The sequence below is a fragment of the Podarcis erhardii genome, assembly GCF_964252035.2.
Source record: "Podarcis erhardii genome assembly, chromosome: 12".
Taxonomy (NCBI): domain Eukaryota; kingdom Metazoa; phylum Chordata; class Lepidosauria; order Squamata; family Lacertidae; genus Podarcis; species Podarcis erhardii.
In genome coordinates this window covers 45,313,294-45,340,996 of record NC_138513.1, presented here as the reverse complement: position 1 = coordinate 45,340,996, position 27,703 = coordinate 45,313,294, and the positions used below count along the sequence as shown (strand labels likewise).

Sequence of the window (27,703 nt, the reverse complement as noted above, 5' to 3'; positions counted from 1 at the left end):
GGTGATAGCTACCAGTTTAGTTGGCTTTAAAGGTGGAAAAGATAAGCATAGAGAAGGAGTCTATCAATGCTTATTGGTCATGATTTGTTATATGCACTTCCAGGTTCAGAGGCAGAATGCCAATGAGTAACAGTTGCTGGGGAGTAACAACAGAAAAGGTCTAACGCTTTCATGCCCTGCTTCTGGATTTCCCAAAAATTCCTAGCTGGCCCCCATCGGAAATGAGATTAAACTATAGTCTGATACAGCAACACTCTTATGTTCTTTACTGAGGCAGAAACTCAAACTGTGTTCCATCTTGCAACAGTATATCAGTTGATTTGCTTTCAATTACTTCAGCTATTGCCTTTGAAAGACCCAGGATGTAAATACATTTGCAAAAGGAGACTGTTCGTCTCAAGATTATTTTGTTGTGGATGTTACATCAGTTAAACCATTCCATCAGTTTACAGTATACCATAAATGTTTACATGAGCTCTGAACTATAAAATATTTTCACATAACTATTTCAGCTCGGAAAGAATGATGCACTGTCAAAGTTTGCGAGAGCTCAGAGTAGCAATTCAGTATCTGAAGATCAAATAAAAACCACTGCAGATCATCTGGAAAGTTGCAGGGAATATTAGTTTAAACAAATTACTGTTCCATGGTCTCTCAGCTGGTAAATGTAACCAGGAAGGTATCGCTTATGTATTTTAAAACTATGTGTTTAGTGTGGGGGGAGACATTAAAGAGTCAGGCTCATAACCCAACTATACTGACCTGTCTGTAAGTTCCCTCTAACAAGGTGTCCAGATGTTGCAGAGGAGCCTGGGTTTTATCTTTAAACCGAGTCAGCAGTCGTCGTTCAATAGCTCTAAACTGTATGGCTCTTTCAGATAATAGTTGCTCATATTTAGTAGCATTCAAGCGCAGCTACAATTAAGCAAGGAAAAAGTTAAAAATATTCCAAAATGCAATAATATTTTCACATGACACATTTATAACAAACAGGTGGAGAACAACTGCATTTCTGGAAGTTTTACTGTAGTAATTCGCAGAGTGCTTTTCTATGGTAAGGTAGTCAGTCTGAAGACCGGTAATTTCACACTCATCATCAGATCAACTAACAGGCTAGAATAATGCCAGGTATTACCAAAATTGAAAATAATTGTTGACAGTGAAGGCAATCTACTGTAATGCATGATAATCTTACCATGGGTTTTCATGACAGAGGTGAAATTATCTCGTCATCAGCAGGTTATGAATTATTTCAGTACACTGGATCTGCAGCACATATGCTCAATGATATTTTACTAGCTGCGGCAGAAATCAGGCACAGTATTTTAAAATGTTTAAAACACTGTCTTTAGGAATAGATTTTTATTTTTAGGGGAGGGCAATTTTTTATATATATCAAATGTCAATCCAATATCAAAACAACTCATATTCCTGTCTATAATGACTGTGCCAAGTGTTCCTAAGAGTTTTGAAGAATATGTTAATATACTATTGGTTTGGCAAAGATTATTAGAAATGAGATGCTGACTTTCACAGCCCAAACAGCCCTGACATAATCTCCATTCCTCTTTATAAAAACATACACAAAGCCATTAAGGGCTTGAAGATGGGTCACTATGAGCCTACACACCATGACTGCAGCCCCTACATAAATGCACTGGTTTATAAACAACTGTAACAGCTCAAAATAACAACTGAAAAAGTCACCAGCCAAATTTCATTACAAAATCACAAATATTAATATGCATACCTCAAAATGATGATCAATTATTTCAAAATATTCTTGTAAGGGGATTGGGCCAGAAAAAGTACATGCAAAGTCTTTGCAGTTTTGTTTCCTAAAATGTTCTTCAAGACGAACAGTGAGTTCTTTCACAATTAGCCAAAGGTCTTCTAACTGCTCACTTTGAATTCTGTAGCGCTCTTGAAAATGAAAAGCAAAATAAAAATTAGTAGCTGATTCACTATCAGTTATTAAGTAGGGCCATTTTTTAATGAATTTAGTTATACACAAGACAGAAAAAGACAAACAAGAATAAAAAACCCCAATATAAACTAAAGACTACAGGAGCAGAGCATAAAGGTGAGGTGCACATGTACATACAGCTATACTTGATAACAGTTCTACTTACGTTGTTGCTATTATTATTATTATTATTATTATTATTACTATTATTATTATTACTATTAGTTTAATGAATATAGTATTTTCCAGATTTCACCTGTGAAAAAATTTTCTGTGTTCATAATTTAGCATGTTTAATAGTTCCCCTTTTCCCATCTCTTCCACCAATAGCATCAATTTAAATATTTAAACACTTTTTCAGCAATATGGTGGGAATTCTGTGTCACAATTATCACAATTACAAACATGCTTTAAGGAATTCACTGTTGTCAATTACATTGAGATGCCTGTGGCAATTCTGCCTTCCTTCCTTGCTCCAAATTCTGGGGACATTCTCCAGTAGCAAGCTAGAGAATAAAACCTCCTTTAATATTTTGTGCTTTCAGAAATCAGGTAAACAAGCATTGGTTTTTTTTTCACGAACCAGGGGTACTTCCCCATCAAATCCATTCCATCATTTTTGTTCAGGGGTGACTTCACACATACACGCACATCTGTCAACAGAGGGCAATAGTTAATGCATGTGATGAAGTGAACACTAGCCTACAAAAGCCTATTGCAATAAGAATTCCTAATTTTAAGGTGCCACAAGATTCTCTGTGATATAGGCGCCAGGCAAAAACATTCCTCTCCTCCCAGTCCTTTGGCTAATTAAAAAAGGGGGCCTTTTAAACTAGGCGGGTATTGTTTTTGTTTGTTATTACGGTGTGCATTGTTGTATTTTTATATTGTAAACCGCTCTGTGATCTTCGGATGTAAGGTGGTATAGAAATTTAATTAATTCGTTTATTTATTATCTAACAAAAACACTTCTTTGGAAGTTGTTAGTTCACATGGATTTCAAGCTCTGATTTCCAACTTAAAATGGTTCATGTTAATGATAACCAATGGTTCATGGTTCAATAAATTTGAAGAGGCAGGAGGAAGCGGCATGTGTGTCCAAAGGTTTCTCCCAATCTCAATCATGGTTAAAAGATAGGAGACCTGTTTGCATTGACCCTAACACATCAATAGTTCAGAACAAGTAGCAAAATTTTACATCCAGGACATTTGAAATTAAAAACTGAACAATTCAGGGTATACTCAGTTGATAGCTAGGATACAATATGGAAAATTCCCTTTATAAATTCAGCTTGGAAAAATGCTACCATATTGGAAAATGGCAGCTCTCGCTTTCCATTTAGCTAAAAGGACCCATAACTCTGAAACAAACGTGATTTATCTGAAATGGATTGAGCATTCTCACATTCAGAATCATCAGATGATCTCAAAGGTAGGATTCTAAAACCTAACGTTTATTAGGTATTTCCATATCTCAGCTATCAAAATAATATGCTCTGCAATTTTCTATGACCAGGTAAAATTCTAATCTCATTTGACTACAAGGGATCTTAATAGAGAAAGGACTCTGAAGTGCATATCCATCTTAAAGAGCAAAACATCATAGCTACCAAGGAGTGGGATTCTGCATCTTATATCATGCAAGTTAAAAGTTTTGTGGTTGATGCAGGCTTCACGCATATCATCCCTTAATAAAAATGGGCCAATGAAATGGCCAGGTATACAGCAATAATACTGTAGTTTCAAACTAAGTCTGAAAATGCTATGTTTATAAGTCATCTCTTCAAAATATGTAAGAGAACAGTTGTGAGGAAAAATAAGAGGAAGGGTGGAAATGAGGAGGGGATATTTTTAAAAAACTTAAAATGCTCTACTTTTTAGAAGTTTGGCCAAGTTTTTTATTTTTAAAAAAGATGAGGCTTAAAACTTTGCTTATTAAGCAATTCATAAGATTAGTTATCCAAGATTGTATAACATTTCTACTGGCACACTTCCCAGAAAATGCATTTCATAGATGGGACAATGACAAATTATATTTACAGTATACAAGGAAAATGGGCAGGTTTCATATAAAAGCATGTCCTTTTAAAAGCCGAAAACCATTTGTTAATGATAACATACCATCTTATTTTCATTATGCTAGAAATATATCTAGGAATAAAGACCAGACATTTTGAACAAATCTTCCCTCATCTAAAATTAGTCCCTGAGTCAAATTTAGGCAAAAAAAGAGGTCATCAGCGGTTTTAAAATTGTATTGACCAGCAGGAAAATACAGCAGATGACTCCACTGAAGTGGAATGGTAGGATAAAACTAATGGCTTATTTGATCTATTACAAAGAGAAAGAAAACTCTGAAAAAATCTATAGCATATAAACGAAATAGAGCTCTTTAGTTGTACAATTCTGCTGAAAACAGCAAAAGAGTAACTGTTACTTACAGGTCTACATTCTAAGATTATGAAAACAGGTATGTTCGAGGAAAGCAGCTTTTCCCTCAAAATATTAAATATTAAATTTTATACAGAAGGACAGATGGCACACTAGCTGTTGACAAGCATTCTAAGTCATGTTTGCGTAAGCCCAAACCACGCTCAATACTGAGCACAGCTAATTGTTTTTAAGAACCTATGGGATATTATGAATACCACAAGCACCCATAAATCACCATTATCAGCAATGAAATACTTATTGAAAGTTGGATGAAGGGGCATATTTTTTTCAAGAATTTTAGTAAACAGTTATTTCTGTGTCAAGAGACCAAAAAGTTGTCAGCTCCCGGGATCTCTGACACGGTTAAGCAACTTGTGAGCGTAGGAATCAATCTCTCACCCAAAAGCCACATAAAAGCCTTTATGGGCATGGGATATAATTATTTCTGAGACAGTTGTAAGTTATAACTGAGTTTTATCCATCTGCTCGTGGAAATTTACATTCAATATGAGAGTTGCTTTCTGGTTTGGGTGTTGGACTAGATCAACCTCAAGGTACCTTCCAATTCTACAATACTATGAACTTAGTGTCAAATGTAAATTATTCTCCCAACAGTAATCTTTACAGAATCCCAGCTGGTAAAAGAGTAAAGTAGAAGCATGGGTACACGGGTAAGATTAAAGGTTTTACGGTGCAGCAGTTTCTAGACACTATTGCATCAAACGCTAGGGTATGCTTCAAGCATCTGTACTGTGGGAAAGCTTATACTGAGATAGCAAGCATCAAGCCAGGTCTATAAATAAACAAACCCAAATGGAAAAGAAAATTATTAGTGGGAGAAAAGATGGGAAGATAAAGCTCCCTGTTCAAGCTAAAGGGTTACAATACACTTCAGCTAGCCAATGCCTCTGGTGGGATACTTAAGGCTTCTTTTCCTTTCATTAATAAATGAACACTTATTGCCATCAGCTGAGATCTTGTTTGCACATGTATATCATTTAAGCTACCAATTCTGTAAAACAAGAATCCAAATAACCAATTCTAATTTTAGCTTACACGTAAAACTATTTACAAAAAAAATTACAAGTCTTCTCAGATCTTTGTTATGGAATGTTCCAGTTACTTCAACTGTTTAAATTTTTTTACTGTCAAACAAATATTAAAAATTATCATACAACACTCAAAGAATGTTCACACAACCAAACACAAACAAAAATGAAGCCTGCAAAAAGTAAACTAATTGATACCATGAGAGTCACTGAATAACTACTTGTCCAGATGTTTCCCATCACAGGATTTATGGGGAAAGATATTAAGGTCTTTTACAGCTTAAGAATTCTCGACATCCGTGCGAATAGAGGAAAGCTCATGCCACCAAACTTAGATAATTCTTCACAGCATTCTAGAATCTAAACAACGAGCTGAAAGGCCCGAGGCTCAGAACTACTGGATTGGTTCCACTGGTGCACCCACACAGTCCTGACACCATCCCAGTAAGTAGCAAAGAGGCCACTGTCAGGATGGCAGCAACACGGCACCATCCCATGGCACCAGCTGCTCCTGAGGTCTCAATCTGCACACTTTAAACTGGTTTACATAGACCACAGATTTAAAACAAACTTCAAACCCTAGTTTCAAATACTAATTAACAGTACACCACAAGGATTTTAAATGTATTGTCTTTCAAAAGCATGTATTTCATATTTTGAAACAGACAATCAAGCAAGGTTTCTGATTCTTGCTTTATTATGGATGTTCTACAGTTTTATTACCGGTAATGACTTGTTAATTTGTATGTTTTGTTTTAGTTTTGCTTTTTTATTTTCTGTTGACTGCTTTGAGGCCCACCAAATGGAGGAGAAGTGGCATATAAATTCAACAACAACAACAACGAAGGCAGGAATGAGAGAAGGGAAAGAGAAGAAGGAACAAAATAGTTGGAATTCAGTCATGAAACAGTGGCCAAATCCCACTGATTAATAATAATGCTTCTTCAGCTTTGTTGAATTCTGGCTTCTTTTTTTAAAAAAAAGCTGTAACCAATTTCTCAATGACACAATTACAAGCTCCTGGACCCAGCCTGATATTGCTTCCCTACTAGATTTAACAAGCCATGAAGGACAAAAGCCTAGCATACAAGTGCTCAGCCAGCTGAACCAAGCTTCTTACCAACATCCTCAGAAGCCAATAACTGAAAAGCTGAACAGGATTTAGTGAACAGGGACCATCTGTGGCAGAAAGAAGTCCTGAATCAGAATCGGAAGTTGAAGCAAGAGAGGAGGGAGGCCAAGAGGCAGAGATGAGTCAGGCTGGTGAAGAAGACAGGGTGTCTCCCCCTAATGCTGCGACAAGCTCCCCTCCTCCTGGTCCTCCAGAACCAAAAGAGGTATGAAGAGGGAGGAGCAAAGACAAGTATGCCAGGGGCGCCCAATTGCTTGAGGAAGATCAGGGGGGATGGGGAGACTTATGCAACTGTGGGAAGCTGGGGACCTTTAGTCTCCACAACTGCCTCATAAGGCCTGGCACTTGTGAGCAGACCTCTTCGAACAAAGAGTTAACTTTGCTTATTCCATGTGATTTACTGTTAACACCCACCCCGTCACACTGTGGACAAAAGTATTGCACAAACTCTATCATGTGAAGATCTCATCCATAACTTCAGTTCAACAAGATACTTACGCGATGTTTTTGAAGCAAGTAATGTGACTCGGGAGCCACCTAATAATTGAAATCCTAAAGCATTTAGCTGGTCTTCATCAGCCTGATCAGCAAAGTCTGGAATAAAATGAAATGAAATGTATAATTTACACAGTTTGTCCATGCCATTAACACTGCACCCATAAATCTACTTAGATTTCAGGTTTACAATAGACTTCATATTGTAAATAATTTTGGGTGAGAATGTGCCAATGCATTGTTTCTTATACATTATGTCACTGGACCACAAAGTCCCTTTATCTATCAGATATAAACATTCATGCTGGCTTTACAACTATCTGCTGTTATATAAATTGCATCTAACCAAGACCATAAACTCTATACAATGGATTGGATTCCCATGTGATAATATCATATCCACAGCAAACCAAATTGACCGGCATATAGTTATTTAAATAGTGCATATATTAGAAGCAAAATATATCAATGTATTTCATTTGGATACTGTATGATGAGAATTTCACATAAAAACCTTCCATGTGGTAAAACAACTTAATAATAAAGCTAGCAAAACTTAAGTGGGTTTTGACAAAATTCTAAATGTACAAACTACATTGAGAAACCAATCCAGATACAGTCAAAATGTTTCTTCCATTTAAGCTCATTACTCAAGCATTCTAGGTAAATCAATCATGTCAGAGGTGCGTCCTTAACTGAAGTTCTACCTGGGAAAAGGGTAACAAGGCTGACTGGAGGCTTGTTGGTATCAATAGTTAACTTCTGGCTTGCTGTCTTTGAAGGATGAGCTGGAGAGCAAACTAACCGCAATGGTAATCGAAATTTGCACTGGGAAACTCTTGGTGCACCTGAAACAAATCATGTGTGTCTTGTAATTGTCAAGTCTAAATATACTGAGATTAGGTATAAGACTTTGCTTAGGGCAGCTACTGAAAATAAAAAATCTGCAGGATGATAACATATCATATAAATGAAAATCTGCAACAAGAAAAAAAATGCAATAACAAAAACCCCAAATATTAAAACAACCTCTATCTTTAATAATGAAGCAACAGATATTTTCTTAAATATTAATCTTCTGACCTCAAAATACACAGCAATTTCCTGACATTATGCTGAGCATCTGAATAACTTTGCACAGGAGTTCAGTAATTTTTCTCAAATAACTCTTATTTTGGTTTGTTAACTTTCATCAGCAGTCAGATGTAAAAACAAAATCATTCATGCAGATTGTAAAATATCAATAAAAAGTAAAATATGTAATGATCAATAACCAGTTAATCATTTTCATTGGAATTTCATTAGTTGGATAACTACCAGAACTATGTAAAAATACAAGCACACACATGTACAAGCAAGCAAGACAGTTCCTGGGTTCCATCAAGTTGTAGCATGAAAGACTAAGCAAATAAGAGCAGGCTTAGTAGCTCCCATTTACTTCAATGGGACAAAGTAAATGGACTGCAATGGTCCAGACCATTCAGAGAGGAATAAAATCTGTTTTTCCCCTAGAACATGGGTCACCAAGGCAGTGGGGTCATATTATTTCCTGCGAGTGGCAACCATTCAACTATATAATTGAAAGTAAAGTGATACATTTTAACACTATTGCATCCCTTGATCCAATGCTACATTTGCACTGACACAAAACAATGAAAGTCCACAAGTTATCGCACTTCTAATTGACAATTACAGGCTAACCTGGATTTTATTATATTTGTGTATGAATAATTAAATGGCTTCACTATCCCTAAAGGAAATTAAAGTAGAGTTAACATTTGGATTACTTATGCCAGCAAACACAATAAGGATTCTAGTAGCTCCTTATTTCAGTAGCAGTTCACAGGCATATATAAACAGTGGTGTCAAATGTCATGAAATGGAAGAGGGGGAGGAATCAGAAAATTCAATTGAAATTTGAATGTGCAAATTAAAGTTACAACAATGGTATTTGGTAACAGAGCCATCTTAGTGTTGCTAAGCTAATTGGCATCTGTAGTGGAACAGAGTATCATCAAAGTATTTTTGAAGACACTTCTAAAGGGGCAACCGGCAGCTCACATATATACATTTTTACTTTAAAATAACAACTATCACTAATTTTGATTTTGATTCAGCCTATAATTCACTTACCCTCTGGGTTGAGATCTACCATAACATCAGCGAAAGCAAAAGAGAAAGAAAAGAACAAAATACAACTAATAACAGAAATTCAACAAAAATCTAATAATTGAGAATGAAAGAAAAGCCTAGCTTCCTTAAGTAAGATGTAGGCTATGTTGCTCCTCCACCACCTCTAAGAAACATGTAACATAAGATGTTGGACAGAAAGCTGAGAATATGATGAAGGAAAGCAAAGAGCAAGGAAGAGGACTATGGAGAACCCATGCCATGAGGAAGAGAAGTTAAGAACCAAACACAACAGTGCAGGTCCCACTGAAATATCCAGCAGCGTTAGTTAAAGGGCTACCTGAAGGGGGGAAAATGTTTTATGGCATGTTGGTGAGATATCTTAATTTATCTTGGTTTATTAATGATTCTGTCTGTACTACCAATGGCATGCCTGCGACCCAGAAAGGTCACCATGTGACTGCCCTCTATAGCTTGTGAACAATTGGTATTCTAGGTGTCTAACTAGAGACTGGCTAATGAGGATGGTACCTAAAGCAGTATAGGGATCAAATCATTTTTGCTACAGGCAGCCCCCCGTGTATGTCAGGGTTACGTTCCAAGGCACTGTGTGAGCCAGTGAAATTGCGTATAATTGAAACCCACCGGAAAAGCCTGCAAACACCCTGTTAGGCTCCCCCTGCCCCCACTCCACCCTTTTAGCGACATTTTAGTGATGTCTTTATGATGTTTCCGGTCACTGCCAGGTTCAGCACAATGCACAAATATTGAAAGCACGTAAATGGGGGCCTGCCTATACTCTACTACAGGGGTTGGCAAGGCTTACCGGGCACGGGCCTGATCACTCCCGCAGAGATCCTCCGTGGGCCAGACCGGCACAGCGCAATACCGGCAATCGTATCTGCACGTCCACAGCGCTGGAAATCGCTTCTGCGCATGCCCAGACGCCCAAAATTGAGCCTGTGCAGAAGCGTTTTCTGGCGTCTGGGCTTGCGCAGAAGCGATTTCTGGTGCCGCGGACATGCGCAGACACGATTTCCGGCATCTGCGCATGTGCAAATGATTTCTGGAGCCACGGAAGAGAGTCCCTGCACCGCACCACACCGGTTTAACACAGCTCATGGGGACTCGCCAAGTGGTCGGCCCAATTCAGGGGCAGCTCATGGGCCGGTTAAGCGACCCTCATGGACCCCTTCCAGCCCATAGGCCTTAGGTTGCCAAACTCTGCTCTACTATCTCTATTTTATCTGGTGGCTAAAGGTCAGAGATAGACATTTTGCAAACCTGGTCTTATTTCTGAGATGTGTGGCAACAAAAATAATAGTGCTCTCCATGATCAGTTTCATAAAATATTCATTATCTGACATCATTTTTAAGACGCAATGTTTATTACAGAAGTAGACAGCTTATTTTCAGTTTCCTATTCTCAAAATGTTGATTGCAGCAATCTTAATGTTAATAGCCAATAACATCAGTCTGCTTGTGCAACATTTCTCCTCTCCAGCCCTCCCCTCATGCCCCCTAGATCTGCTCCAAAGAGTCTGCCAATTCTCTGGAACAGATTTTTGAGGCACACAGGGGACTGTAGAGGGAAGGAAATGAAGACAGGAAAGGCCCCTCTGTGTGAGTGGATGCCCACTTTGCATGATGTTTTAATTATGAAGTGCACCTATTTTGGTTTTTAGACAAGTGTTGTAAAAGCCACAACTATAATTTATTATCTCATATCACCATGCAGCTTTGCTTAAAATGGCAAAAATATATCATTATAAAGAAGGTGTAACTTCCTCGTGTTTCAAGTTTGTGACTTAGCTCTGCACTTAACAGAGTGATTCTCCTTAAACTAACAGATAATTTTCACATCGGTCACAGAACGTGATTAGCAAAACTTCCTTTTATGGGTAACAACATGTGTTAGAGCACCATCTCCCAGAGTACAGCTGAAATAAACATTGTGAAATAAGCAGATAATTTTAATACAGTGGCTTCATTGTTGTCTGAGGAATGCTTCGCTTCCAGAACGTCTTAAGTGCTATTGCTCAGCCAAAATGCAGTGCAGCGTAAGGGAATAACCAGACTTCACAACTGTTTAACCCTCTGGTTCTTTGCAGGAGTGAACAACAATATTGATAAAACTTATTTCTGGATTACTCCACTTTCATCGAAAGTGCTAAAGGTGTAATTAACTTCTAACCCTTAAAGGTGGTCTTTTCCAGTTCAGGTATGAAGAAAATTGATACTTCAGTTGTAGGTGGAAGCTAATAACAGTTGCCTCTACAAACACACTAAGACAAATTAATGGTGTTACACAGAATAATATATTTTGAAATGCAAGTTTAATAATCACAGTTATAAACTTAAACAGTCACTGCCGCCCCTCCCCGTTTATTCAAATTTTCAGAATATTTACCTGTTGCTGTGTTATATGAAGCTAGAGCAGTACCTTCCAGATCTGCTGGTGAGATATTCCCCTTTAGAAAGGCAGAGAGTACCACTGTTTTAGATACAGATGACTCTGTAAACACAGATAAAGATGAAAAGGTCAACTGGGGGGAAGACTTTGTGTAACTCTGCAAAACCATTTCTAAGGAAATATTAATTGAATCATAGATTATTATTTGTTACCCCCCCCCAAAAAAAGTACATGCAGTGCTATCCATCTATAAACAATACATATTTAAAATTCTTAATTTCATAATTCCCACAGAAAAACCATAGAAGCGTAGCAATCAGCCTCTTGAGCCATCTAATTCTAGTACATTAGTTTTCTGGCCTCCTGGATAATTTGATGCAATTACATCTATGGATTTACAAGTATCCCAAGCTTATCTTCTACAATTATGTCCTTCAAAGGATATATCTAGAACTATACAACATAGTCTTTTTGCCGGATATCAATACACGACTTGCAATTTTGCAGAATTCTTTGGCAAAATTGCTAAGGTCACTGCTGTGTCGTTTTTATTGACAGTTGACTCATTTAATCTTTTTCCTGTTTGCACACCACCTTGTGAAACCATATGAAAGGCAGTACAATCTGCTTAAGTAAAGTAATGAAACTCAATTTAAAAACACTTTTGCACAAAACTTTCAGTTCTGGTACTACAGGCAAAATACCTATGACAAAATCCTGTGATGCCGCTAAGAAATTAACATCAAACATACATGAAGCTATGAACAAATTGGTTGTTATCGCTGGAATGGCCCAAGGTACATCATGAAGTTTCTGTGTTATTTGAAAATTAGCTCACTAGCCAAAGGGAGTTTCTGAGCAACATTTCTATCCTGGCAGCATTTCCTAAAAGTACTCTGAGATGCTATGAAACTACTGTACAAAGTAGGAAGTTTCCAAGCAAAAGGACAATATTTGGACTGCAAACTTCTGCTAGCAATCTACACAGAATTGACCTACATATTTCTTTTTATTTCTTTTTAAACATGTAACAAGCTTTATTAATAGTCTTACAATTTCAATCATGTACACAAAAATATATATATATACTTATCTTTTCTTACATAATTATGAACCTTAAGCTTCAGCTGTATTTATGCTACTCTTTGTGATTATTACAGTAACAAAGATTATTGGCAAAGATTATTGACAAAAAATATCATAAAGACTTTGGACTTTCTGTCAATTCCCGTTGTATGATTTTATTCTAATAGTGAATGTAAAGGTAAAGGGACCCCTGACCATTAGGTCCAGTCGTGACCGACTCTGGGGTTGTGGCGCTCATCTCACTTTGTTGGCCGAGGGAGCCAGCGTACAGCTTCCGGGTCATGTGGCCAGCACAACTAAGCCGCTTCTGGTGAACCAGAGGAGCACACGGAAACGCCGTTTACCTTCCCGCCGGAGCGGTACCTATTTATCTACTTGCACTTTGATGTGCTTTCGAACTGCTAGGTTGGCAGGAGCAGGGACCGAACAAGGGGAGCTCACCCCGTCGCGGGGATTAGAACTGCCGACCTTCTGATCGGCAAGTCCTAGGCTCTGTGATTTAACCCACAGCGCCACCCGCGTCCCCTAATAGTGAATGTACCTGCCATTATTAATCTATTCTTTATATATTCCCTAATACATTCTTACAGTAATTTGTACCGTTGCTCTTATTTCTCATATATTTCTTTATCCAAGGTCAATCGAATGCTGCCATAGACGAAAAAGAACTGGCATATTTTTGTACATATTTTGTACTGGTGTATTTTTGTGCATATCTCTTATATCCCATTTTTGTGCAAATTCTCGTCTTGAACTGCCCCTTAGGCTGTTGGTCAATTGCGCCATTTCCACATATTCTTGTAATTTATTCTGCCAATCCATTATAGTCGGAACATTTTCCCCTTTCCAGTTCTTTGCTACTAGTGTTCGGGCCGCTCACTATTACCCTCATTCCAAAGAGATACTTTAGGTGACTCAAGGGTGTAGGAATATCTAATATGAGTCATTTGCTCTGTTTAAGACCCAGTGCCGTATCATAAACTGCTTTTGAAAGTCTTACCAAGTTTCAAAAGTAATTAATCTTGTGAACTGGGCAATACAAGCCCAAAGCAAAGGTTGCAAGGCTTCTAGCTGGGGCAATTAGAATAAGGTCCACTATTTGACTGCTGATTCAGGACCCTAAACTGTGTTTTATATAATGGAATATTTATTTTGTTCTGTGTATATCGCAATTTTTTTTGTTACTATGGCCGACGGCTGACGCAAATAAAGTTTCATTCATTCTCTTTCTCAAGCCCAAAGCCTGACTCTCTGGTGTAGGGAATTGACCACTGTGCTCGCGGGAAGGGTGTTTCTGAGGAAGCACTAGGGCAACAAGTGAGATGCAGTCAAGTACAGTGGTGCCTCGCAAGACGAAATTAATCCGTTCCGTTAGGCTCTTCGTATAGCCGTTTTTTCGTCTTGCGAAGCAAGCCCATTGACAGCTTAGCGGATTAGCGGTTTAGCGGCTTTTAGCAGATCAGCTGATAAGCGGCTTATCAGCGGATCAGCTGATAAGCGGCTTAGGGCTTAGGAAAGGGGGGGAGGGAAAAAACCCCGCAGGAACTCGCAAGACATTTTCGTCTTGCGAAGCAAGCCCATAGGGAAATTCGTTTTGCGAAGCGCCTCCAAAACGGAAAACCCTTTCGTCTAGCGGGTTTTCCGTCTTGCGAGGCGTTCGTCTTGTGGGGCACCACTGTATTTAAGAATGCCTGATGCTCAAATCAAGTAATACAGAAAACACAGAATACAGAACAGGGCAGGCTTCATTCTAGACTATTTACTTGTTCTGTTATTTTAAATATATATTAGCCAGTGGCAGGTGGGCCTTGGTGTTGTCCTAGTATCCTCTTAGAAACATTTCTAAGAATTTCCATTACTGATATAATGGAATTATATATTATAATGGGACCTGATGTGATTAGCTTCCATCTTTCCTATCACTATTTACATGACAGGTTGTTACTTGGACCTATTTTTAAGGGGGGAAAGAAAGAAAGAATATAGACTCAAAGTTAAACATATCTGTCTCAGAAAAGGAGTACAGTGTTAATGAATACCAGTAGTACCAGTAGTTTGATAGGCAATGGACAAAAAAGAGAAATAACTATAGATCAAAGCTGGAACATTTACCTAATTTCAAGGTGAATTTGTCATGAGTCAAAGCTAAAGGAGGTTGAACACATACTGATAATTTTGCAAGTGTCGGCTGTTTGCCCTCCACAGTGATCTGTTAGAAGTAAAAATTAGAAAGGCATTTATGGAAATACCAGGTGAATTAGAACACATTGCAACTGAAAAGGGAACAGTAAATTAGTAACAACTTTTGAAGTGCTATTATTTTGTACTTTTTATCAGTTGGAGATCTTCCAAAGATTTATGTACAAGAAAATGAGTTTTTAATGAATAGAATGCAATTGGAATATTATGCTCCACTGGGAAATTCCCACTCCCTCTGCCATAAATCTATGAAACAAAAATATTCACTAAACATCCTTTAATTCCATTGTAGTGAACATATATGCATATAGAGTTGAAAAGAAATAAATTAAAAAGCTGATATCAGGGTGAAGGAAGTCAAAATATTATGTTATATATATTTATGTGGTGTAAATGTTAAGGATGCGTTGGTTGTAACTTTTATTGTCAATATCTATTTTCTAATTTCTTTTTATTGCTGTATATTGTTTTTGTTTTGTTATTTTTCTTTTCTTTTTTGTGTTGTTGCTAGTGTCCTGATGTTTCAATAAAAAAGAACATAAAATAAAAAAGAACATATATGCATATACGGTATATATGTATATACCGTATTGGCCCGAATATAAGCCTCACCCAAATATAAGCCGCACCTTTAAAATTGGAAGGGGGTGGGGAAAGAAAAAAAGAAAAAATACCAGAATATAAGCTGCTTCCTTCCTCACCGTTCCTGGCTGCATACTGGGTGGGGTTGTGGGGGGGGGAGCCATACTGTGTTGCTGGCAGCCTTTCCCCTTCCTCGCTCTCTCCCTTCCCAGCCTTGGGGAAGAGGGCAGGGGACTACATGCAGGGTGGGCGCCACTTCATCATGCTCCTAGCATGATATTCCTATCTGCTTACCATAAGATCATGAATATAAGCTGCACTTTAACTTTTCACGGTCAGACATGAGGAGGGAAGTGCAGCTTATATTCAGGCCAATATGGTATTCAACCTAGTTCAGGATTTTTCTGCTTCCACCATCATTAGAGTACTTAGATCTGAAGGCAGCCCTCTTTAGGGAAGCTTTTAATGTTTAACAGACCACTGGGTGGGGTATAAATAATAAATTATTATTATTATTATAGATAAAACATTGTGTGTGTGTGTGTGTGTGTGTGTGTGTGTGTGTGTGTGTGTTTTAGCAACATTATGATTGTATTTATAAACTCATAAGCTGGAGACCAAGTTTTTTATTTGACCAGCAGACCACAATGTCAGCAATTGTCATCCACTATACATTTGGGACCAAGTCTCATGAACCTCAGTTGGAAGCCCATGAAAGCATGTATGAAATGTAAATAAACTGGCTGCAGTATTTTACGTTGAAACAATAATTATCAACAAAGATTATTTCTCTGAAAATCATTATGCTCACTTTTGAAGACAGAAGATTACTGTATACTCTCACTCTCTCTACAGATAAATCGTCACCACTGCTCAAAAAGAGAGAGGTCGAGGCAAAGTGTTTCTTCTCCTTGCATCTGTCACTGTTTGCATGCTTGAATAGGATAGCTGAACATGCAACAGTGGAGGAGGAGAAAGGTGGGTCTGGGAGTTCATACTGAGCTTTTCATGGGGTATGGAACTCAGCAAGCATCCAAACGATGACAACCTGTGAGTCAAAACAAAAAAAAAATAAAAAAATAAAAAAATTCCTTCCAGTAGCACCTTAAAGACCAACTGAGTTAGTTCTAGGTATGAGCTTTCGTGTGCATGCACACTTCTTCAGATACCTAGAACTAACTCAGTTGGTCTTTAAGGTGCTACTGGAAGGAATTTTTTTATTTTTTTATTTTTTTATTTATTTATTTATTATTTTTTATTTTTTTTATTTATTATTATTATTATTATTATTTTATTTATTTTTTATTTTTATTTTTTATTTTTATTTTTATTTATTTTTATTTATTTTTATTTTATTTTATTATTATTATTATTATTATTATTATTTTGTTTTGACCATGGCAGACCAACACGGCTACCTATCTGTAACCTGTGAGTCAGTCCTGGTTCAAGAAGATAGCATCTTCTTAGAGAGGCTCACTTCCAAGACCATAGATAATGTTTATGATTGTTAAACATAATCCTCTCCATAGTTCCAGAAGGCATTTCTCTTAGCTTTTCCCATAACACACAGACCCATGATGTATACATCCAGTGCTTTTTTTCTACAAAATGTTTAGGGGTACTCTCATTTTGACTCAAGAAAACCACCATTTTATAGTTCAAATCAGGAAAAATAAATACAGTAAATGGACAAAAGTACAAAGATTCACAAAATGTTCAGGGGTATGCGTACCCCTGCGTACCCCCAGAAAAAAGCACTGTATACATCTAATTTTTATTTCTTTAATGCATATCACAAGCAATGTAAATCACCAAAATCTCATTCATTTCTGTATATTTTCTAGAACCACCCCTCTAAATATAAAAAAATGGTTTGAATCTTTTGATTGTTATACTTGGTCTTAAAGTCCCAACAAGCACAATACCTTTACTGTCACAGAAGGAACCACCTCTGCTTTTACTTCACTCTCAATGGCTTGCTGTGAAGAAGAAAAAACACACAGAAACAGCAAAATCAGTATCACACAGGAATGAACATATTGTATGGCTAGATTTCAACTTACTGTAGAGATCTTAAAACAATAATAAAAGAATTAAGATGCACAAAAATATTGGGTAATATTTACGGCAGCCCAATCACTCAGCCATTCAACTCACTGGAGCTGTGTTATCAGTATAGTAAAACAGCCAAATCCAATGGATGTTATATGCTTGTGACTATTACTCTACAGTGGTGCCTCGCAAGATGAAATTAATTCGTTCTGCGAGTCTCTTCGTCTTGCGGTTTTTTCGTCTTGCGAAGCACGGCTATTAGCGGCTTAGCAGCTATTAGCGGCTTAGCGGCTATTAGCGGCTTAGAAAAAGGGGGGGAAAGGAAAAAAACTCGCAAGAACTCGCAAGACGTTTCGTCTTGCGAAGCAAGCCCATAGGGAAATTCGTCTTGTGAAGCACCTCAAAAGACGGAAAACTCTTTCATCTAGCGAGTTTTTCGTCTTGCGAGGCATTCGTCTTGCAGGGCACCACTGTATTTGACAGATAAGTTTGTGCATATCAAATGTCTTTTGCTAATGTCTTGGATCTCACCCAAATATTTTTTCAAAATCTTTGCTTAAAATTGTATATAAAAAGAGGAAACAAAAGGCAAGATTTTTCTGTACATACAGTTAAACCAACATATTCCAATCTTTTCTGTTTTACAGGAGTTTATCTTCCAAGATATTAAGAAGCCACAGTTAAATCAATTACTCTGCCTCCACATGCTATTACACCATGGAGATGAGAATAAAATTATGAAGCCAAATGCCAAAAGAGCAGAAAAGGAAAGCAGAAAAGTGGCTTTAAACCAGGGCTTGCCTTTGTGTTCTAAAATATAGTTAGCTCAAACCATGGTTTGTCAGGATGCCTGAGTATAGCCAATGTTCATTTACAGTTGGAGGCAAACAGTGGAGGATTAACATTTGATTGACAGCTCTTGGTGGGACCAGGATGCTGAGTTGAGCTTCTGGAGCAAGCAGCAACTAGCATCAAATAAACATGTGATGGGTGGTGCATGAACATAGTTTAGTATAGGGAGCCAGTTTCTTTTTACTGTGGTTTAGGCTGTCATCATTCATCAACTGAGCACCATGCCAACAATAGCAATGAAGCACAGTCATAACCAAACCAGGATTTCATTCATCCTTCTTTAGCTGTACAGTAGTGCAAGATTTCTAAAAGAATAAGTTAACATTTCATTTCAAAATTTATTTTCTCTGTACAAACGTTTTCAAATTAAGACTTGCCTACTGCTTATTGTAATTTAACAAAGCAGAATCCTGATGCATGTTGCACTGGCTTGAGTGGCCCAAATGTGCTGCAAGAGCAGATCAAATACACATGATCCTTATGGGGTTTGCTATGGCTACGTTCAATGGAAATTGGCAATATTTGCATAAGGTACAATAAAAACATTCTGACGATCCGTTATGAATTTCTTATATAATTTACTATTAAGTCTAATTATTAAGGATGTGTTCAATTAGTATTAGTTATTGGGTAAATGTTTGATGGCACAGTATTAAAGACTGCAAGTTCAATATAGATGCTACATTTACAGATTTTTTTCTTCAATGTTAGTGATCCTTTATATTATAAACAGCACTCTAAACCAAGAACAAACCTTGGTTACAGGTCATGGTTTCTTTGGAGCAAGACAAACCAGAAACCCGGATTTGCACATAACACTAAGCCAAACCATGACTTAACTCCCAATAGTGCAGCAGCAACAGGAAAGAGGAAGGAGTGAAGCAGCTTTGTGGATTTTTTCTGTGCATCAGCAAGCCTGTCTTAGTGTTAATAGTGAATAAGACTTTAGAGAACAGAAATAGCCTCACTTAAGAAAGCCACTGTATTTAAACATATAACATCATGACTAATATTGGGTAGGATACCAAGAACAGGACTAGTTTCTTGCACCAGGTGGCTTGGTTTTACATTTCTCAAAATAGCATGTGGACACATACCCAAAAAAGGTAGGGCAAGCCACTTTTGTAACTAAGTGAACATTTTTTAAATAATAATAATAATGTTAATTGACCTTTATGGACACAACTGGGACGCGGGTGGCGCTGTGGGTAAAACCTCAGCACCTAGGGCTTGCCGATCGCATGGTCAGCGGTTCAAATCCCCGCGGCGGGGTGAGCTCCCGTCTTTCGGCCCCAGCTCCTGCCCACCTAGCAGTTCGAAAGCACCCCTAAGCGCAAGTAGATAAATAGGTACCACTTTATAGCGGGAAGGTAAACAGCGTTTCCGTGTGCTGCGCTGGTGCTGGCTCGCCAGAGCAGCTTCGTCCCGCTGGCCACGTGACCCGGAAGTGTTTCCGGACAGCGCTGGCCCCCGGTCTCTTAAGTGAGATGGACACGACTGGCCCGTACGGGCAGGGGTACCTTCACCTTTACCTTTACCTTTATGGACACAACACTGCTTATATCAGTTGCTGATATGGCATGGGGATCTACTTAAAAATCTCTCTGGGCATGACCAAGTCCCTGAGTAGGTTTTGGGCCCCTGGCCATTGTTCTAAATTTAAGCTCAGTGTTCATTAGTTTAACAAAATGCTATAAGCACTATCTATCAGGTTCGAGAGTATACAATTTCTATAAAAACAAATCTCTGTAAGAATATTTGTAAGTTTTAAAACAAAACAAATTCCTTCCAGTAGCACCTTAAAGACCAACTGTTGGTCTTTAAGGTGCTACTGGAAGGAATTTGTTTTGTTTTGACTATGGCAGACCAACACGGCTACCTATCTGTAACTGTAAGTTTTAAGGTTACGTACCGACGCTGAATCAAGATCAGGTGAGACCGTCACAAGAAGTGCAAAATCTTCATTTTTTTCCATTTTAGGCACAATGTCTGTAAAAAACAGGTAACTAGAAAGTTTAGTCAATGATTTCATAACCATGTTATTGAGACTTAGAGCTGAAGTTTCAACACAGGATAAAGCCCCATATGTGGAGATTCACAAGTTATAGTCTGGTGAATACTTGCCCAAAGGGAGTGATACTGAATAGTAACAAAGTTACTATTATTATTTTTATAACAAAGTTCTTTTCTATATTTATTTTATTGACCTTGATCTGAAAGGTTCAGCTTCTACTCACATATGTGTCCTCACACTTTGTTAATGCAACAAAGACCCATATTCATATAAACTTTATATGAATACAACATTTTATTTCAGAATATTTTCAAAATTTTCATCAAAATTTAACTACAGGATTCCTTTCAAACTGCCTTCCTCTTGCAAAGCCAACCTTCTCCTTCACAGTTAGCTTATTCTGCTCTCCTTATACCAGAGACATTATTATATAAAACAACACAGAGGAGGCATAAAGTAAATAGTAAATTAAAGGGAAAGGAAGAAAATAAAACAAATGAAAGATGGAAAGGGAGAAAAGTACTGTTGCCCCAGTAGCCATCAAGACCTATAGCCCCTCCCTCTCACCTGCTGAAATTTCAGACCGCTTCAAAGCCAATCCCTCTATTTTAAACATTTTGCTGCTTGCCAGCAGATGCTCTATGGCAGCCATCTTGGTTTCCACATGGTGTATACAGTGGTGCCCCGCAAGACGAATGCCTCGCAAGAGGAAAAACCCGCTAAACGAAAGGGTTTTCTGTTTTGGAGGCGCTTCGCAAAACGAATTTCCCTATGGGCTTGCTTCGCAAGACGAAATGACTTGCGAGTTTTTCCGACTCCCCCCCCCTTTTTCTAAGCCGCTAAGCCGCTAAAAGCCGCTAAAAGCCGCTACGCCGCTAATAGCGCTAATCCGCTAAGCCGTCAATGGGCTTGCTTCGCAAGACGAAAAAACCGCTAGACGAAGAGAATCGAGGAACGGATTCTTTTCGTCTTGCGAGGCACCACTGTAATTCTCCCACAGTGCATTGGGCCAGTGTGCTGTGGGGAAGTTTAAAAATAAAGGAGGGAAGCTGCCTGGTTCACAAGGAGGTACGGGTGTTTTAAAATAATAATAATAATAATAATAATAATAATAATAATAATAATAATAATAATATAATTTTTTATTTATACCCTGCTGAACATGTGCATTGCCATGCGGCCAGGAAGGTGGGGGGCACTGACCTAGAGCACACCTCCTCCAAGGTCTATTTGGCCCCTAAAGTACATTTTAACTAGGGTTGCCATATCTTGAAGAGCAAAAAGGAGGACAACCCAAGCCACTGCCAGTGTGCGGGGGGGGGGGGGCGCCACCGGTGCAGTGCTGAGCCTGAGCTGCTGCCAGTCCAAATGGAGGCAAGGACCCCAGCTCCCACCTAATCTTCACTGTGACAGCCTCACTCCGCTGCGGCACTTCCGGGGCACAGCGCCCTCCCAAGCATGCGCGTGCCCCCCTAAAACAACATCACCCCTCCCAAAAAACCCAGATATTTCCTTTAAAGTGTAAAAATCCACCCAGATGGGCATGCTGGCCCCCCAAAAGAGGACATATCGGGGTTTTCCCAGATGTATGGCAACCTGATTTTAACCCTTTATTCATCCTGCATAGTTGCCTTCCCCTCCAGGATCACGTGCTGGCAATGGGTGTGCAAAAATTGGAAGCAGCTACCCCACACTAACATGCATGCATAATGTATCTCTCTCTCTCTCTCTCTCTCTCACACACACACACACACACACCTCACAGTGTGTTCACGGTTTTGTTTGGCGGGGGGGGGAAGTGCCATACCATGTACAGTTATAGCTTTCAAAAAACTAATGTCGTTATTGGGAATGTAGAAGAAAGAGAGCACTCAGAAGAGGAAAAGTATTGAATGCTATTCTCCTACCAGAACAGAATAGGAAGGAAGGAAAAGGGAAGGTGAGTGGCCAGATCCCTTGTGAAGCTACAGATGCTCCCACTCTGCTTCTTTTCTGGCAGTTTATGTTCCTCAGTCAACTTAGGTTTGGACTCTTTCTGTTTCTCAGCTCCAGTTCTCCCCATTCTTTGTCCATTCCTCCCCTCTGTCACAGCAGCCTCTTTTTTTATGAAGAGGCTTCTTCCAGGAAGAGCTCCAGGAAGGAAACGTCATTGGTGAACATCTTAACTCTTCCTGGGACTCTATGGACATTTTTCTAAGTGTCTATATAAATTATATATTTTTCCAGTTATTTATATTCTGCCTTTCAGGAAAATACCTGGATTACCAAGATGGCTTACAATTAACATTCATTTATATATGTTAAAAACACAACAAACATGGAAGAACCAGAGGTATTTTTTCTAGGTGAGTTATTCCTTCATTGTAAATTTGTTGCCAGAATTGTTATAGCAAACTTTATTTTTAGGGGAAATGGCATAACCCATTACTACTACTACATAGATATTTTAATATTGGTGGGAAGAGAATTAAAATCATAGTGAAAAAATTGTTTATTTGCATAGCTACTTTATTAAATACAAATTAAAGATAAATCCTATAGTTAGATTTTAATGGACAGCCAACCAACCACAACTGATGTAATTTCAATAAAAAGGGGGGGAAACCATACCTTTGATTTTTCTGGCTTCTTTAATGATTTTCTGAAGTTTATTCATTTCTGCATCATATTCTTCATAATTTATATCCCGAGCCTCAACTTTTGGAGCTTGAAATAAAGATGGATCTGTACCAAGGTAGGAGCATTGTAGATCACCGCTATCACTCAGTGTGACTATCACACCTTTCAAATCTCTGCATAAAAAGGGGGGAAAGCTGAACAGCATCATACTGAAACAGCACAGAATGCCAATGAAATGTCCTTTGCTATTAAAAATGCTTCCAAGCATATTTTTTTCACAGGAACTATCAGTACATTTGTGGGGGGGGGGCAAATCTATTTCTACTGAGTTTGTGTGGCTGGTGAAATCAGATCACTTGTAATAACTGCAATAATCAAAGTACCACCATCATGTTTCATGTCACCCGAATTGTCCAGTAGCACCTTAAAGGTAAAGGTAAAGGGACCCCTGACCATTAGGTCCAGTCGTGGCCGACTCTGGGGTTGCGGCGCTCATCTCGCTTTATTGGCCGAGGGAGCCGGCGTACAGCTTCCGGGTGGCCAGCATGACTAAGCCGCTTCTGGCGAACCAGAATAGCGCACAGAAACGCCATTTACCTACCTGCCAGAGCGGTACCTATTTATCTACTTGCACTTTGATGTGCTTTCGAACTGCTAGGTTGGCAGGAGCTGGGACCGAGCAACAGGAGCTCACCCCGTCGCGGGGATTCGAACCGCCGACCTTCTGATCGGCAAGCCCACAGTAGCACCTTAGAGACCAGCTAAGTTTGTTCTTGGTATAAGCTTTCATGTGCATGCTTGAGTTGGTCTCTAAGGTGGTCTCTGGACAATTTTTTTATTTATATATATATATCTCGACTGCGTTAGACCAACACAGCTACCTACCTGAATCATGTCACCAGAAGTTTGTTGTGAACAAGACATGTAATTAAGAAACTGCTAAAATACCTCTAGCAACACAGAATTTTAGTATTTACACTCCCAAATCTGTTTTAAAAAGAAGCCTACTTAAATGAGCAATGAGATGAGTTTGTAAAATGCTTATAACTTTTTTGCTGTTAGCAAAACCCTTCTGTGGGTTGCTACAGCACAAAGAAGCAAGCAACAGCAGCTGCATTATGTGTAGACAAATTTAAGTCTAGAACCTTATGAAAGGGGAAAGGAGTTAGGAGTACGGGGAAGTTACAGCTGGTTGATAGGTGAAGTATAAGCACCCGCTACCCTACAGCTCTGAAAATTGCCCTTTCCCCAAGCTGCTTTTCTCAGGATTTAACACAGAGCATGATTCATTTGGTTCTAACTTATTTAGATCCCTAGTCCACACATATGATACACACAAATCTAGTTTGTAATAGTCAAACTTGTCTGTATCCTAAACATTTGCACTAGCATGTTCACCTGCAACGTTATGGTAACATAATCATTATGCTGAGTTTATGTGATTCAACACTGGCATAGCGCATACTAAACATTTGTGTGCTCATGATTTGGTAATAAGTCCATAAATGCTCCATACAAGTTTAATAGCCCATTGAGAGTCTTTTGAAGACTTGGACCAAAAAGGCAATCTTCAAACATTCCTATTTTTGGTAATCTATTCTTTCTGCCAATAGTTCCTTTATGGTTGCTCTGCTTTCAAGAAATATAGGCTGTTTAAGCAAAGGGTTGTAAAATACAATGATTTTCCTTTGCTCTGGTTGGATATGCTGCAATCCTATACACACTTAAGAAATTTTAAATTGCATTAACTTTGCTGACATTTAAGCAGTCAAACTACATGCAGGACTGTAGTGGGGGTTTTTAAGCACATTTCCTCTAGGTCCTAAAATCTATGGTGTTCTATATTTTAAAATTAAGCATACAGGACTCCATGAAAACTTTAAAGATTTTTCTTCCCCGTAATTTTTTCCATGCATTCATAATTGCATTGATATAAAAGCAAGGTAGCAATTGAATTGTGAAGTATTAATTTATCTTATGGAACACCTGACCCCCAGACGGTAGTTTAACCAAATTCAAAGCTACAGTTCTCAAATGGTTTGCCCCAGAACAGTGTCAGCAGTACTATTAACAGAGCAAGTTGCTTCAGGGCTGCAATTATAAAAGGGATCTAAAATAAATTTTATAGCCATTTTCCTGCAGCTACTGTAATTGTCTGGCTATGAACATTACTACTGTAACACATTTCAAACAAAGTACAGTTTCAATTACTTATTGTTGAGGTAGAATATTTTTGAAAGATCTTAAAAGAAGCCAAATAAATGTAAGAACTAAAAGATTTTATTTATTTATTACTGAAGAAACTCAATTGAAAGAAATTATTTTGGTACCCATAATACAGTTATTGTTCAAAGCAAATTCTCCACACATATGGTAGTAATTTGAAAATCTATCTTTTACTGGATTTTGGACAAAAATAATAGCATATGCTTTTTGCATGTTTCTTTTGCAAAACAAATTGCTCAAAACATAGCATTTTAACAAATCCAAGTGCTTTGCATACTTTTTGTCATACAATAAAACAGTAATCATTCCAGATGGATTAATAAAGCCCTGGATCTATAAATTACCTGGCTGCCTGTTTGATTTTTTAAAAACCATTTTTACTCTAGCATGTACTATTTTATACTTTAGAAAAGTATTCCCATTTAACAGCAAACATCCCTTTTATCTTTAAAGAAATGACCACGCTAATGAATCCTGCAATATTAATAATATACCCAATTAGAAAGTGTGAATAATGTTTTCTCTGGTGTTAGTGTTGCTGTTCTAATGACTTCACTCAGTGTAATGAAGATTCTGAGCATGTCTGACTGTCTTCACCACCTGGTTTCTGCACTGACTTCCATGGAAGTAGGTTATAATCTGAAACATTCACGATCTACATTATCAGAAAGTCTGAATTCTTCAGCATTTTTTCTGGACGGTGACAGTCAAAAAAACAAACCGTGCACAATAGCTAACATCGCTTATGAAGTCAGAACAGTGTATGCAACGAAACAGGCGTCCAAAACTGAGGAATTTTTAAAATATAAAAGTAATTTCTCTCTCTCTCAACAGCCTTCCAATAAAAAAAGGGACGCGGATGGTGCTGTGGTCTAAACCACTGAGCCTCTTGGCCTTGCTGATCAGAAGGTCAGCAGTGTGAATCCCCGCGAGGGTCCCGTTGCTCTGTCCCAGTTCCTGCCAACCTAGTAGTTTGAAAGCACACCAGTGCAAGTAGATAAATAAGTACCACTGCAGCGGGAAGGTAAACGGTGTTTCCACACACTCTGGTTTGCATCACGGTGTTCCAATGCACCAGAAGCGGTTTAGTCATGCTGCCCACATGACCCAGAAAGCTGTCTGTGGACAAACGCCGGCTCCCTAGGCCTGAAAGCAAGATGAGCGCCGCAACCCCATAGTCGCCTTTGACTGGACAAAAATGTTCAGTGCTATTTTAGTCCATGACAGCTTGGTCAAGTTTTTCTTAACTTTTTCAGACACAGAGGTGGCGATCCTTGGCAAAAGCACCATTCATCCTCCAGACAAATTAAACCACTATAACCAGGGATGGCACATCCCATTTCAACCTAACCCGCTAACACCTGCACTACCCACCCCACCACCTCTGCCATTGGTGGAAGAGCAGCACCAGCAGCGGTACTGATTTGGGGCAACATCACACCAATTTGGGGAGAGACCTCTCACACTCCACAAGATCTTGTGTGATTTCAGCGAGCTCTCATCATAAACTGCCACGATTTCACCCCAAATCAGTGCCAATATCAGTGCAATTTCTTCACAGGCAGTGAAGATGGCGAAGCATCCACAGGGCACCACCACAGGGCTTCTGCCTCCTGAGGCAATGGACTCACCCTACCCAATGGCTGTGCTGGCCCTGACTTTCAGGATATATTTCTCATGGGTGTATACTTCTCAATGCAAATGAGAGACTCAAACTATGATCCTAGTTTTAGTCATTTATTATTATATTAAAATTCATGTATTGGCTAGTCGCTTTTCTGACAGAGTGAAAATAAAACCATATACAGTACGTGAAAGTAACACCATGTATCCTAAAGTCACCACAGTCTGCATTGACATTCATACTAACAAACCCAAACTCTAGGTAAGTGCAGGAACCCCTGGAGTCTCTCGCTGCTCAGAGACTGGGGTCCATAGAACAATAAAGTTGCTCCTTAGATAACTTTGATTGCACACCTACATATGACAGCTAGAATGACAACTGCACAGTTTTGGACAAATTTAGACGGGGCCAATCTTACTACTTGGTACACTAAAGTGTAGGATATTGTCTTGCTGGAAGAATGATTTCATACATACCATATTTTGGTCTGACTTTCTTTTATTTTTAAGCAAGGGGGAATATGGCCGAGCACCCCTCTCGGCTTGTGAATGAATATGGCTGATAAAGCGACTCAGGACATTTGAATACTTTAATTACTTTCCCTTGGTATAATAGGGTTTGTGTTTTATAACTTTGTCTTGTTTAACCACTCTGTCTATGCTATAAATTGTTCTAGTTGCTACCTGCCATGCATTCATATACCAGTGGTTTTTTTATTTTGGCTTTATTTTATGTCTATATTTGCTCAAGAGTGACCTTATTATATATGGACTATGTATATTGCCATCGGCTCCTGAATTTTGCAGAATCCTGTATAACCATTTTTTG

General features: G+C 38.5%; 1 protein-coding gene across 5 annotated transcripts in view; it reads right to left on the bottom strand.

Moving 5' to 3' along the window:
- Positions 1–27,703, bottom strand: part of BBS9 (Bardet-Biedl syndrome 9) — a 227,669-nt gene that overhangs the window by 172,177 nt on the left and 27,789 nt on the right. For all 5 annotated transcript variants that reach the window (XM_081834757.1, XM_081834760.1, XM_081834759.1 and 2 more), the window contains exons 10-18: positions 23,017–23,198; positions 20,305–20,381; positions 17,414–17,467; positions 14,817–14,913; positions 11,616–11,720; positions 7,783–7,923; positions 7,079–7,174; positions 1,751–1,923; positions 763–915 (exon numbers count right to left, since the gene is read on the bottom strand). In XM_081834757.1, the coding sequence (XP_081690883.1) occupies positions 763–915; positions 1,751–1,923; positions 7,079–7,174; positions 7,783–7,923; positions 11,616–11,720; positions 14,817–14,913; positions 17,414–17,467; positions 20,305–20,381; positions 23,017–23,198 (1,078 nt within the window). The remainder of the gene's footprint in view (positions 1–762; positions 916–1,750; positions 1,924–7,078; positions 7,175–7,782; positions 7,924–11,615; positions 11,721–14,816; positions 14,914–17,413; positions 17,468–20,304; positions 20,382–23,016; positions 23,199–27,703) is intronic.